General features: G+C 40.3%; 1 protein-coding gene across 1 annotated transcript in view; it reads left to right on the forward strand.

Annotated features, from left to right (window-relative positions):
- The window catches only part of TRPM6 (transient receptor potential cation channel subfamily M member 6), a 127,240-nt gene that overhangs the window by 88,468 nt on the left and 25,288 nt on the right, over positions 1-13,484 (forward strand). Inside the window, exons 26-32 of the mRNA XM_077818027.1 lie at positions 965-1,097; positions 2,962-3,860; positions 4,014-4,126; positions 5,557-5,680; positions 6,889-6,986; positions 10,623-10,681; positions 12,200-12,225. Of these exons, the coding sequence (XP_077674153.1) occupies positions 965-1,097; positions 2,962-3,860; positions 4,014-4,126; positions 5,557-5,680; positions 6,889-6,986; positions 10,623-10,681; positions 12,200-12,225 (1,452 nt within the window). The remainder of the gene's footprint in view (positions 1-964; positions 1,098-2,961; positions 3,861-4,013; positions 4,127-5,556; positions 5,681-6,888; positions 6,987-10,622; positions 10,682-12,199; positions 12,226-13,484) is intronic.

Genomic DNA, 13,484 nt, shown 5'->3' on the forward strand with positions numbered 1-13,484 from the left:
CATGACTGCCTATCACACTGAATGTTTGAAAGAGCTCTGGTTGCTATAGCTGGCGTAAATTCTCTTTAGAAATGTTTTGAGACAAGGTAGAGCGGTCATATGAAAGAAGAGCCTCATAAGTAAGTCATATAGTGGAAAGTATTGGCTATTAGGTATAACTATATAAACATAATGCATGAAAATACTGGAGAGAAAATGTATCCCTAAGATCAGTTATTTGGCTGTGCGTTTTCAAATCTTTTTATAAAATGAGTCAACATGCAAGAGGGCTTATATCAGCTACCCTTTCTCTCCTTGGATTGAGAAAGATGCTATAAAGCACATAAGCATATATTTGGAGTGTACACACATCACCAGTCTCCATATATAAGCACAATTTCAAGAAACAAAAGGAAATATATTTTAACAAAAAGAAAAGGAGTACTTGTAGCACCTTAGAGACTAACCAATTTATTTGAGCATAAGCTTTCATGAGCTACAGCTCACTTCATCGGATGCATACTGTGGAAAGTGTAGAAGATCTTTTTATACACACAAAGCATGAAACAATACCTCCCCCCACCCCACTCTCCTGCTGGTAATAGCTTATCTAAAGTGATCACTCTCCTTACAATGTGTATGATAATCAAGTTGGGCCATTTCCAGCACAAGAGTGGGGTGGGGGAGGGGAGGTATTTTTTCATGCTTTGTATGTATAAAAAGATCTTCTACACTTTGCACAGTATGCATCCGATGAAGTGAGCTGTAGCTCACGAAAGCTTATGCGCAAATAAATTGGTTAGTCTCCAAGGTGCCACAAGTACTCCTTTTCTTTTTGCAAATACAGACTAACACGGCTGTAACTCTGAAACCTGCCATTATGCAAGGCACTATATTTTAACAGTTTCTTTCTTTTTTAGTAAAGCAGGACAAATGCATTTCTTTGTCGGTATGTTTGGTACCAGCTATCATCTTATTTGTTTAGAACTCTACCTGAGTGATGAGGAGTTAAAGAAACTTCATGAGTTTGAGGAGCAGTGTGTGGAGAGGTACTTCCATGAAAAGAATGAAAGCTTGAATTCCAGTGACAGTGAAAGGATCCGTGTGACATCAGAAAGGTATGAGGGATTTGCTGCTGCTGAAACCTACCTAGAATGGGATATCCATTGCAGTATAAAAGACTATCGGCTAACAAATGTTTTGAGTACAAAGTATGGTTGCTCCACTTTATGTGTGCAGGGAAAGAGGAAAGGGCTTATATAGCCCTTTCTCCCACCCTACATACATAATGTATCCATTTAAACTAAGTGCAAAGTGTGGCTGGTTAATGCTTCTGGCAGAAATGCACTCCCACATGTGTGCAGTACATGAGCAGTTGAGGGTGTGGCTAGGGAATTGCACCATTTTACCTTTGCAAACTATGTACCACTAAGAGGATGGTAGCGGGGTGGAGCATATGCAACATGTTTTTATTTGCAGGCTTATTAATTACCAGTGATAAACATTCTCCTCACAGTGACGTCACATTCTCCTTACAGTGACCCTAGATGATGTATACCTATCATTGATGATATGGAGGCCTAATATCTACAGCCCGTATGGAATTACCTTTGTTATAGTTTCAGCTACACTTCCTCCCTCTAGTCATAATGTGTCAAAGGTGTGCTAGTTGGGACTTCCAAAAGCACGAGTGCTGGCCTAACTAAGCTTCCTCATTCCCCACTTTGTGTGAAAATCTCACACAAAGTGTCACCATTGAGCTGTTAGCATCAATTTGTTTTGCCTGGTGAAATGTAGCCCACTTAACACACTATCTACTCATGGACTTCATTTTCCATATACCAAACCAAAATGCGTACAACAAAATGAATGAATCTTATTAAAAAATGGCCGATAAAAAGATAGATTTGTCCATATAGCAAATTTCTATTATACCAGGAAGATCTGAGTTAATTGAAAACTGAACTGATAAACAATAGATCAGTTAAATTAAAATGTATTTAGCAGAATAGAAAGAATCCCTCTTAAAAGAATACTGCTTAGATGAATAACATTTTTGGATCACCAAGGTTTCTTTTGTAGCATGATTTCTGTTCAGCACAGCTGCTGGTTTAGATTCTTGGAGGTATCCAGATACACTGCATCCTTTAGATACCATGCTGCTAATAGAATGCAGTTCCTCTTGTGTACTGCCTACCGCTAGGTTAATTCCTTTGTACATTGATGGGATGACATATGGAGAGATTATATGATCTGATCTATCTATAGCTAGAACTAAGGAAATCATTTAGTTAAAATTAACTTATTGAATCATTTCAGGTTGGGAACTTCTCACAATGTACATTAGGGGTTTGAAGGCCTTAAAATACTTTGCTTGACTGGCAGATGAATTCTACAGAGAAAGTAAAAGTTAACATTCAGATGTATAAAATATGACCAAGGTGGCAAATAGATCCTTTGAAAAAAGTTCTTTTCCTGCCAGGCTTTTATATGTAAGAAATGAAAAAAAGTAATCTGTAGTCCTGTGAGCCCTTTTAGAGTGTTTTTTTTTTTTTTTTTGCACAAGAAAGAAAGAGACCTCTGAAGACAGAAGGGCTCACAAACAATTTACCCATCCTTTCTGGTTTTCTCTTATTCTCCATGATCATTAACTTTGTGCCAGGGAGTGGTGGTTGATTTGAATGTGTTAATTATTAGAGGAGATTACTCCCAATGGAAAAGTCAGTGTAGAATTCATTTTAGGCTTTCTAGCTTTTAGCTCAATAGTTCTGAATGTAGATCATGAATCAGGTTAGTTTATTATCACATGGAGGTGTTTATGAAGATGGAAATCACGGTAGAAAAATAGGAGTGGATTGCTTACTTATAGAATGGTAAAGATTTCCTCTGTTTTAAAGTTTTCATTCATCATTTGGAATAAAGAAATAAAATAATACAAAGATTTCTGCTTTATTAGTTTAATATGGGTGTGTTTTTCCCTAGAGTGGAGGAGATGTTTTTGCTGCTGAAGGAAGTGCATGAGAAGGTGTTCTACATCAAAGACTTTTTGCTTTCCCTGGACAGCCAGCTAGGACACCTGCAGGACCTCTCTGCCTTGACTGTCGATACCCTAAAAGTCGTTTCTGCTGTAGACACACTGCAGGTAGAAAAGGCCCTGCTGGCTGAGACAAAGCACCGAGCCTGTAGGAAACTGCCACATAGCTGGAATAATGCCATGTATTCAAAGACTTTGAGCAGTTTGGAATGTTTGAATGATAAGAATTACAACTACTACAGCATGCCTCCTTCCATTCTAAAGAGCTTGGCAAGAAGACAGTGGCGATCAGAGTGCCATAGCCACATTGTTGAAACTGAGGACTACAAGGAAATGAAGATAGCAAGCATCCAGATAAAGCAAGAAATAGAAAGTGACACGCTCACTTCTGGGGTATCCTCTGAGAATAAATCAACCCCTGGATACGGACAGTTCCTCTTGGTCCCTACTGGTCATCAGGGAGCTGCTTCCACTGAAGAGGTGCCCTCACACCACCCCAGTGAGGTAACCAGAGATGGTTATGTGAACTGGGGGTTCTCCGAAGGGGATGAAAAAGGAGTTTTATGCAGTGAGAAAAGGCAGAAATCATGCATTCATTCCTCCTGTAACAATGACTGCAACTGCACCCGTAGCACTCCACAGCATGTCCAGATAAAAGCGTCAAAATCCTTCTCTTACAACTCAGACAAATCAGGATATGCCAGTGACACCTCAGAGCCTGAGCCCATGTGCCAACGCAACACCATCTTCTGGATCAACCCACTCAGGAGAGACTGGACTATCCACAAGAGCAGCAGCTTTCAGTCCCTCAAGGGAAAGAAAGTGGGGAAGACCTGCAAAACCAAAGGTAGAAATCTTATTTTACGATAGCATCTTTCACTGAGGTTTGGGGAACTGCACAGGGGGAATATTATTCATTGTAATATTATTTATTGAGCCTTCACTTTCTAATAAAGTCTCTGTTGTATAATCATTTAATTTTGTTTACCTTTACCCTCAGAGCGATCGAAATCTGCTGAGTTGATCCCATCTGTGTGGACAGAAGCAAAACAACAGAATAGAGACAGACAATCCCAGGAGGACAAGAAGAAACAAAAAATGCTTCAGGTGCCGGTAGGTACAGGTGTAAGTGGAATGTCATGTTCTTAATCTGCCTCGGTAGCTCTTTAGTGACAGTATCATAATAGGGGATAGTAAAGTTAGCATTAATGCCCACTGGGGTTTTAGCCCTGGAAAAGTACTGCAGTCATGATCAAACTGGGAAGTCCCTAAATAATTAATCCCAAATCTATTGTCTTGCTTTGTTTTTGTTTAAATGCTCTTTATTTCAAACGTTTAGTGGCTCAATCCTGCACCCATTGAAGTCAATGAGAGGTTACCATGGACTTTAAAGCGTGCAGGATCAGGCCCTAAATCAGTTTTGTGTTGTAAGGACTCTGCCCTCTCTTCCTGATTAAGGCCAGGGTTTGGGAGGGTGCACTTGAATAACGTCCGGGACAGAAGGAAGGAGCAGCTTCAATCCTCCTTCCCTAAGTCCTAGCTGCTTTTTAAAGGAGTGTGGAGTGCATCAGTATTTTTTACAAAGAGATTCCCAACATCCTTTTGAGCTGGAGAACAGTTATCCCCATTTTAGTGATGAGAAAACTGTGGCAGAGAAAGGTTTAACTCATTTACTTAATAATGGCTTATTGTGCAGCCTTAGCAGAGTTATGAACAGAACCCTGAAGTGCTGATTCCCATCACTAGACAGCATGATAAGCAATTATATTTTAAAGATTGTGTATTAAAAAGTCACAGGACTTTCATTTTAAATATTAGCTGACCAGCTTTGTAACCTTTTCTATACATGTGCAGTGGGTTTTTTTCTGCAACATGTAACAAATACAGAATATATTTTTCTCAATTATTATATTTCATAGTGGTTAGAGCTGGAATCTAGGAGAGAGAAAACCCTAGGTTTCGTCCTCTGTCCTGTCACTTGCCAGCTAATATTGATCAATTTTCTGTGTTTCAGTTCACCAATCTATAGTAAGGGAAGAATAATACAGTGTATCCTGAGTTATCTGAAAGACCCATAGGACACCAAAATCTTCAAGTTCCTTTCTGCTCTTCCACAAAATATTATGTGCTGAATTGCTTTACCATATAAGCGCTTCAGCCAGCTTTGCTTCCCTCACAGCCTCTGATCTTCCCTGCACTGCCCCTGTTCAATTGTTTGGCCTTGGGCAAAGCTGGTAAACCACTTCTGTTACTTGAGCATCATTTTTCTGAAGGTCTGAAATCTGAAACAGGGCACAAGGGGCATTCCAGAGGTGTTTGGATAGGGGAGGTTAGGATATCTAAGGTACACTGCACTTCTCTTTCTCATGGAGGTATTTTGAGACTTATTTCATATTGTTTGTAAAGCATTTTGAGACCTTATACAAGTGAAAATAATTATTGCTGGCATTCCTCTTGCAATGATTCTAAGAACCATGCTACAGAGGAGCTGCAGAGCTGTTTGTCTTAAAATATTGAATAAATTTTTTTCTGTCCCCTGCCAGGTGATTACAGTGGATGGTTGTCCCCAGAGCACTCAAATGAGTTCAGAGCCAGCAGAAAGCTGTTTCTTGGGTGAAGAGAAATACAATAAGAACTGGCTAACTGCATCTAATTTCAATCAGCTAAGTATGTAACACTCTTCAGCTGATGAAGCTCAGAACTCCTGAATAAACCAGTAACAGTGCATGAGTCTAAAGTGTCATGAACCAGTACCACCTCAGGAGGCAAATTATAGGGTCAGATTGTGAACAGACACTGTACATACACATACCCCTCAAACAGAGGGATGGGGAGATAGAAGCATGGAGTGGGTGGACCCTGGGCTTCATCTTCCTCCAGTTTGCTGGCCACCACTGCTGAGCTGTTCACCACTGCTGAGCAGGAGTTGGGGGAGTAACTTGCTATTTTTGTGGTACAGTAGCAGATTACTACCTCTCAGGAGTAAACAGGGATTAGGGAACTGAACTGTGTCTCTGTGAGGCATGATTCCTGGCCTGGGGAATTTCTGGAGTATCACAGCATCTCACTGTACAAGCACAATTTAGCTGCTATTGGTAATTTTTGCAGAGGTTTGTGGTCATAGGTATTACTATGATAATGCGTAGATTAGTTGGTTTTTGGTAATTTTCATCCATTTGATGTACCAACCTTCCATTTTCCATTTGCAGCATAATGGATAATTGGCCATAAATTCTTAGAGTACTCAGATGTCATTGCTCAGAATACATTCTTCATGGAGAAGTAAATTTATGTCACCTGTATTTGAGTGATAAGTTCTAAGTAATGTGTGCAGTGTAGTTGTAGCCAAGTTGGTCCCAGGATATTAGAGACAGAAGATGGGTAAGGTAATAACTTTAACTGGACCCACTTCTGTTGAGAGAGCCAAGCTTCTGAGCGACACAGAGCTCTTCTTCAGGTCTAGTTCAAGTTCTGAGGAATGACATTTCGGACTCTTGTATAGCAGTGATTCTCTAGCTCTTTCATTATACAGGCCTCATTTTAAGAGTGAGATCCTCCAACAGATCATCTTATCTCCTGACTCTGTCTCTACACAGCTCTTAGATTACATTTTGCAGACCACCAGGAAAAGCACCATGGAGCACTGGTGCTCTACAGATCATAGTATGAGAAGACCCGAGCTACACTGGAACCTGTAGGCTAAGAGAAAGTGGGAACAATCTACTTCACTTTTGTGAAATTCCATTGTTGCTTTTATATTGTTGGCTTCTAGCGTAATACATCATACAGATATTTTATGGGTGTTTATTTTACAGTAATAATGCTTTTCATTTCAGTTTTAGAAATATATTTTCTCTGATTACTTTCTTGGTTAGGTTTGGAACGTCTCAGTTATATGCACCAGAAAATGAAAAATCAAGAAACTGGTAGGCGCTCTTTGCAAATCTGTGACTCTCTGAGGCAGTCTCAAGAGGTAAGACCTGAGGACATATCATGGGCAAAATCTTCATATAAATTATTGTAGCTTCCATAGAGCTACACTGATTTTCACCAGCTGAGCTTCTGTCTAATGAGACACCTTTTGATGTGTGTGAAATTTCATTTCATGCTGGCAAGCCACATCTTTGGTAGTAAATGAATACTTAACAGCTATTAACACTTAGCAACAATTAATAAAGTAGGATATTAAACTAGTGAATCAAGAAATGGGAGTGCTTATGAAGACAATGGTCAGAAAGGTGAGCATTTATTAGTAATACTCTAGGCCATTAAGCAAATACACAGTCTGATGTAGAATGTGTGAGCAGAGGTGATTAGAGAACCAAGGCAACCTTTGGCAAGTTCATCTTCTTAGCTATTAGGTGACCATATTTATTTCATGTAAAGTGAGAGTTAAATATTTCTAGTGCAAAGATGTTTCCTACTGTATTTAGAGTGGTTTTCTTAATCTCTGGCTTTTAAAAAATTATGATTTGTCAGAACTGATTTGCAACCTTATGTGACCGACTGGCTAAGCAGCAGTTCTGCAGAAAAGGACCTGGGAATTACAGTGGATGAGACGCTGGATATGATTCAACAGTGTGCCCTTGTTGCCAAGAAGGCTAATGGCATATTGGGTTGCATTAGTAGGAGCATTGCCAGCAGATTGAGGGAAGTGATTATTCCCCTCTGTTCAGCACTGGTGAGGCTACATCTGGAGTATTGCATCCAGTTTTGAGCCCCCCAATACAGAAAGGATGTTGACAAATTGGAGAGAGTCCAGTGGAAGGCAACAGAAATGACCAGGGGGCTGGGGCACATGATTTATGAGGAGAGACTGAGGGAACTGGGCTCGTTTAGTCTGCAGAAGAGAAGAGTGAGGGGGGATTTGATAGCAGCCTTCAACTACCTGAAGTGGGGTTCCAAAGAGGATGGAGCTCAGCTGTTCTCAGTGGTGGCAGATGACAGAACAAGGAGCAATGGTCTCAAGTTGCAGTGGGGGAGGTCTAGGTTGGATACTAGGAAACACTGTTTCACTAGGAGGGTGGTGAAGCACTGGAATGGGTTACTTGGGGAGGTGGTGGAATCTCCATCCTTAGAGGTTTTTAAGGCCTGGCTTGACAAAGCCCTGGCTGGGATGATTTAGTTGGTCTTGGTCCTGCTTTGAGCAGGGGTTAGACTAGATGACCTTCTGAGGTCTCTTCCAACCCTAATCTTGTATGATATAGGTCCAGATCCTTAGCTTGTGTAAATCAGCATGTCTCCATTGACGTTAATGCAGCAATGGGAATTTACATCTGCTGAAGATCTGGCCCATAGTTCAGAAAAGAATGTGGGCAAGAAACTGGCTTGCAGAAATCTCTGTTCTTAAATGGCCTGGATGACGGCACAAATTGCATCTTTCAACTCATTGCAGGAGGTAGACCAGGGGTAGGAATGGAAATTAACAAGGAATAAATTGAGAACTGAAGTTGGGAAATTATCCATTCTTCTTCCTTTCTCAAGAGTAATTCATTTTAGAGAAGGGAGCACATTTCCTTGCCTGATTCTTTTTTTTTTTTTTAAAAGTCACTGTTCATTATAAATGCTATTTGTTGTTACTTTTAGCTTTTTTCCTTAGACCATGAAAGTAGATTAGATGAACTTTTGTTTCTTGTCAGTTTCACTTTTTGACTCTCCTGTAGTTTCAGAGTGTTGTAGTTTGAGTTCCAAACACAACAGAGCAAGTTTAAACAAAAGAATTTTATATTGAAGAAAAGAAATTATAGAAACATTTCTACTGATCCTAGATTCTGTAAAACATTAATTTTGGGGTTTAAGTCAATTTGACAATAAATCTTTAAAATAGGGCACAATATATTTTTAAGAAATGAGTTTTCCCTGGGTTAGTTCTTCTCAGACCGATCTGTGGATCAACATTGGTCCACAGGTCTTTCGTTATGCCTAACAAGATGAAACATTTTGAGAACAAATCAATGGATTGTGGGTGGGGAGGTCACCTGTTACCAGAGGAACTTTCATGCAAAAAGTAATCTCCTGAATTAAAATATGGGAGAACATCTGAGAGAGTTAATTTTAAAACTAAATTTAAGGTAATATTTAAAGATTAGTTTTATCTAGTTTGTCTTAAAAGCTTGTCTCTGATCTTTTTATTTGAATCCTGGTGCACTCTTCTTTGGGGAAAGGAATTTGCCTTGGTCAGATTTTTCAGAGGAATATTGAAATATCTGACTAATACAAGAGGATATTCCAAAATCAGATTGTTCTATAGGAGCATTTTCCCTGATGTAGCTGGAAGGTTTTGCACTATTAAAGGGACTAAGAACCTTTGACTGACAGAAATGAAATATATAAAATCTAAATATCATATTGAAAAACTCCAATGTTCTTAAAAATACACCATGCTTGGTGCTTCAAACTGTTAGATGTGAGATGTGTTTCCTTTGTGTCATGGCCTCACAGGACCCATGCTCTCTCAGCTCTGTAAGGTTCCTGGGAAGAACCCCCTTCAGTCTGACAGCCCGCCTCAGGAGTCTCACTCTGGGGCATTAAGCCTTGGGCTCCACCACCTCTTGGAACTGCATCTCTGAGCCTTCAGCATGCCTATGTCTCTCTGTGAGCCCCCTCAGGGAGTCCATTCACTCTGGAACCCCAGGGCCTCCACACCCCGACAGAACAATGCAAACCCGCTCTCTAGATTGCAGTTACTCTCAGCCAGTGTAAAAAAGAAGGGTTTATTGTGCATCTGAACACAGCACAGAAAGTTCTCAGGGCCTCAAACATAGAAAATTTCAGCATAGTCCATCTGGGCCCGTCCAACGCCCAGGTGGGCTCAGGCTGCTCTTTGTACCAATCCAGAAGCGACCTCTTTCCAGCTAACCACCCTATATCACCTTCCCCAAAAGCCCTTCCTCTGTCTTTTGTCTTCTTTCCTGGGCAACCAGATCACCTGGACCCTCTCTCTTCCGCCCTTTATTCTCTCACTGGGCAAACCCAGCTGGCTTCCAGATGGGGTGGGCCTCCGGGTCACCAGTTGCTAAGTTCCACTGTGTCCAAGCCAGGGTCCAGGCGGCTAGGCGAGGTCTCACCTGGTCCTCTGCAACAACAAACACCCTCTCCCACCACCTCGTTAAACGTGCAGCACATAGGGAAAACAGAGACACAGTATTCATGCAAACCATTAAGCAAATCCCCCAGTTGGTCACACCTTTCTAGTGTAACACTGTAGGACACATCTTATTCATTAAATATTTATATTTCATATATTTCATTTTTCTGCTATAAAGGGAAATTCCCTACTAGTTTTTATGCTGCAAAATACTTCCATGTACATTTAGAGTTTTTTCACGGTGCAGTCTGATATAACTAGATCACTTAAATTATTCTACTATCTACCTAAATGCATGGAGATTCTATAGAAAGTTGCAACCAGGACAATTTCATGTTCCAAATCAGTGTAGGTTTAATAGAGCTGTGAAACACTTAGGTTTCTGTGGGACTACTCACGGTAGTCAAATTAAGTACATGCATAAGTATTTGCAGGATTGGAAGCTTTATGAGTTGCTCTGATTATATACGTAGGACAGTGATATATAGACTGTACCCGTAACATCATTTTTCTTCTTCTCAGGATTTGACTAATAGCATGATTGGGACCACCAGGAAGAATAATCTGAGCAGGAATTCCTTGTATGTATTCCTAACTATTTTAAGATACTTGCTGCATACCTACAGAAGCAGACTCTATTGTAACCCAGTTCTGTAGATACTGCAGATTTCCATTTTAGTTCTATAACACATTTAGCATGAGGAATCTGTGCATATGTAAAACAGACTTTTTTCAATAAAATAAAGCTTTTTTGTTTAATTATAAAAGGTTATTAATTCCAATATAACTTCTAATTTTAGAAGGAACATAGATACTTTTATCTTTTTGTATCCCAGTATTATCTAATTTTCTCATTCAGTCACCACAGGATCTTAACTACTTATTCTAATCTACCAGAGTGTGAAAGGCAACATTTGCTTTTGCTGCATACATTGTATATTTCTTTTTAAAACAGCAAAAATCCTGAAAGGCTGTCATTCTCTGATTAAAATCCTTTGTATCAACTCTGCATTGGCAATAAGTCTGTCTGCATTTGCAAAATATTTGACTTGCTTTCTATAAAGAGATTTTGGTGGTGGTTTATCTCTGATCAAAGTGAAATAAAATCAGACTGGCTTGAAAAGTGTCTTCAGTTTTCTTGTTGATTTCTTCAAACCTCTTGGATGTTTTTTCAGCTTGCTTGATAATTATCTTAATATTTGGAATGCTTTCATGTGTGCTTCTCTTTCTCCCTCTCTCTCTGCCTCTGCCTCTCAAGTTCATCACTGCAGTATACATCCCCACTACTTAGTAACATCCCTGATAAAATAAATAAAAGGCACAAAGCAATTGCCACATTCCATGATTTCAACATGGGACAGGGAAAAAATATTGTTCTTTTTAACAGTCCATTGTGGCATACTTGCAGGCAGTAGCCAACCTGCATACATGCTAAACTGAGAACTGAACTCACAGGGCCTAATGCTGCTGTCACTTACACTGGTCTGACTTCAGTAGAATTAGTCTTGATTTACACCCGTGTGAGAGGAGAATCATGCCCATAATCTTTTGTCTTTTTATCCCCTCCCTCAAGCAAAAAGCTTCCATCAACTTGAGGCAACAGAGACTGTTAAATATCAGAAGCAGTAGGGTTTACAGTATAGCCTCCCTATAGATCAGCTAACAAAGTGCAAAGCAACTGCAAAAAATTGAGCAAGTCTGATTTCATCCTGTAGAGGGCAGTGAGACACATACCAGTCAGTACATCAAAACGTAGGTTAAAATTAAAAAGCAAACAAACAATACACCCACCCACCACTCATATCTGATTGAAGTGCTCTTTAAACAATATTGTTATTATCTAAACAAGACAGTGACCCAGAATTGTAAGCACAAATCAGAGAGGGGAAAATGCAGAGAAATACTTCTGTTCCTTAGTAACAAATGATCAGCTGTATGTCAAAGCAAAAAACAACTTTATGCTAGTGGTTCTTGTGTTTTATGAAGTGAGTTTAAATCTTTGTGAGTTTGAATTCACATAGTTCAAATCCTTTCATGTCATTCTTGTTTAATCACAGAAAAGTTTGAAGCATAATTTCCTATTGTTGATTCTAAAACAGGTTCAGAAGTTCAAGCGGCATTGACAGTAAGTTTTTGATTGATTATTACTTGTCTTTAATTCTTATTTGTAAATCCTACTTTCACAATTCTGAAATACATGACCAGTGATTCTATTGTAAGCATGGAGGGTAAACAGGAAGAGGGTTAACAATAATTAATACCCAACAGAAAGAACAGATTCTTTACAGTTTACTACAAATAATGTGATAATGTTTTCCTCATGCTAAAGGAAATTTCCATCTATTTTGCTCAGCCCAGCAATATAAAATATCACACACTTTTCAGCAGGAATTAACTATGCTGTGCTTAAAAAGAGACAGATGAATTCTATCCTTTGGATTGCAAGAGAGTTCCATTGGGTTAAATAGGAAGCTTGACATATATCTGAGGGTTAAGTCTAGCATAACATTTCTGATTACAATGCGTGTTTCTAAGCACAGTCATGGTTGCAGCCATCTCTCTGGTAAGTGGTATTGGGTTCAGTTTTGCAATTCCTCTGCATGTTGAACTCTCATTGAAGGATCTGGTCCTCTGTGGGATTGTCAGTGCAGGAGTTCAATGTCAAAGATGGTAAATACGTTTTCAAACTTCTTTGATATTCACTCAAGAATCAGAAGGATGACTTTGTCCAACAAATGTAGAACATTTGTATGTAGCCTTTTTTAGTCAAGTTTATGCTCACAATGGGTAGTACAATGGGTATTCGGGCTGCGGATGCTACAGTCACATACTAAAGAGACACTATCGAGTTGAATTTTGTTGCAACTGGTCACATTTTTTAAAAATGCAAGTTTCTCGAAGAGCAGACTGGCTTTTAATTCCTTAAAAAGGTTTTGAACATATTTTATGTCCTCCTATCATTACAAGAGAATTTTGGGTGGAATCAATGGCCTGGCCCATCCACTTTTCGCCATGGGCCCTGCCCCTGCCCCTCTTCTCCCCTCTAAGGCCCTTCCACCAGCCAGGCTGGCAATTGGAGCCCATTTGGGAAACCCAGGCACCTGTGGCCACCATGGACCCTCCACCTGACCAGGGTGGGGGGTCCGAGAGCAGCCCCCGGCCCGTGTCCTCGCCTAGCAGGCCCCCCTCCCAGGGCAGACGGAGGGTCTGCGGCTCCGCACTGCTTCCCTGGTGTCTCTTACCATGGCCAGGCTGCGGCAGCGGCTCCGAGGCCCCGCCCCCCAGCTAAAGCTGGGTTGGGGTAAGAGCCACCCAGGCAGCTGTATGGAGCATGGACCCTCCACCTGCCCTGGGCAGGGGGCCGGGGACTGCACTGACAGATTC

The sequence above is a fragment of the Eretmochelys imbricata genome, chromosome 5 (assembly GCF_965152235.1).
Source record: "Eretmochelys imbricata isolate rEreImb1 chromosome 5, rEreImb1.hap1, whole genome shotgun sequence".
NCBI classification, from domain to species: domain Eukaryota; kingdom Metazoa; phylum Chordata; order Testudines; family Cheloniidae; genus Eretmochelys; species Eretmochelys imbricata.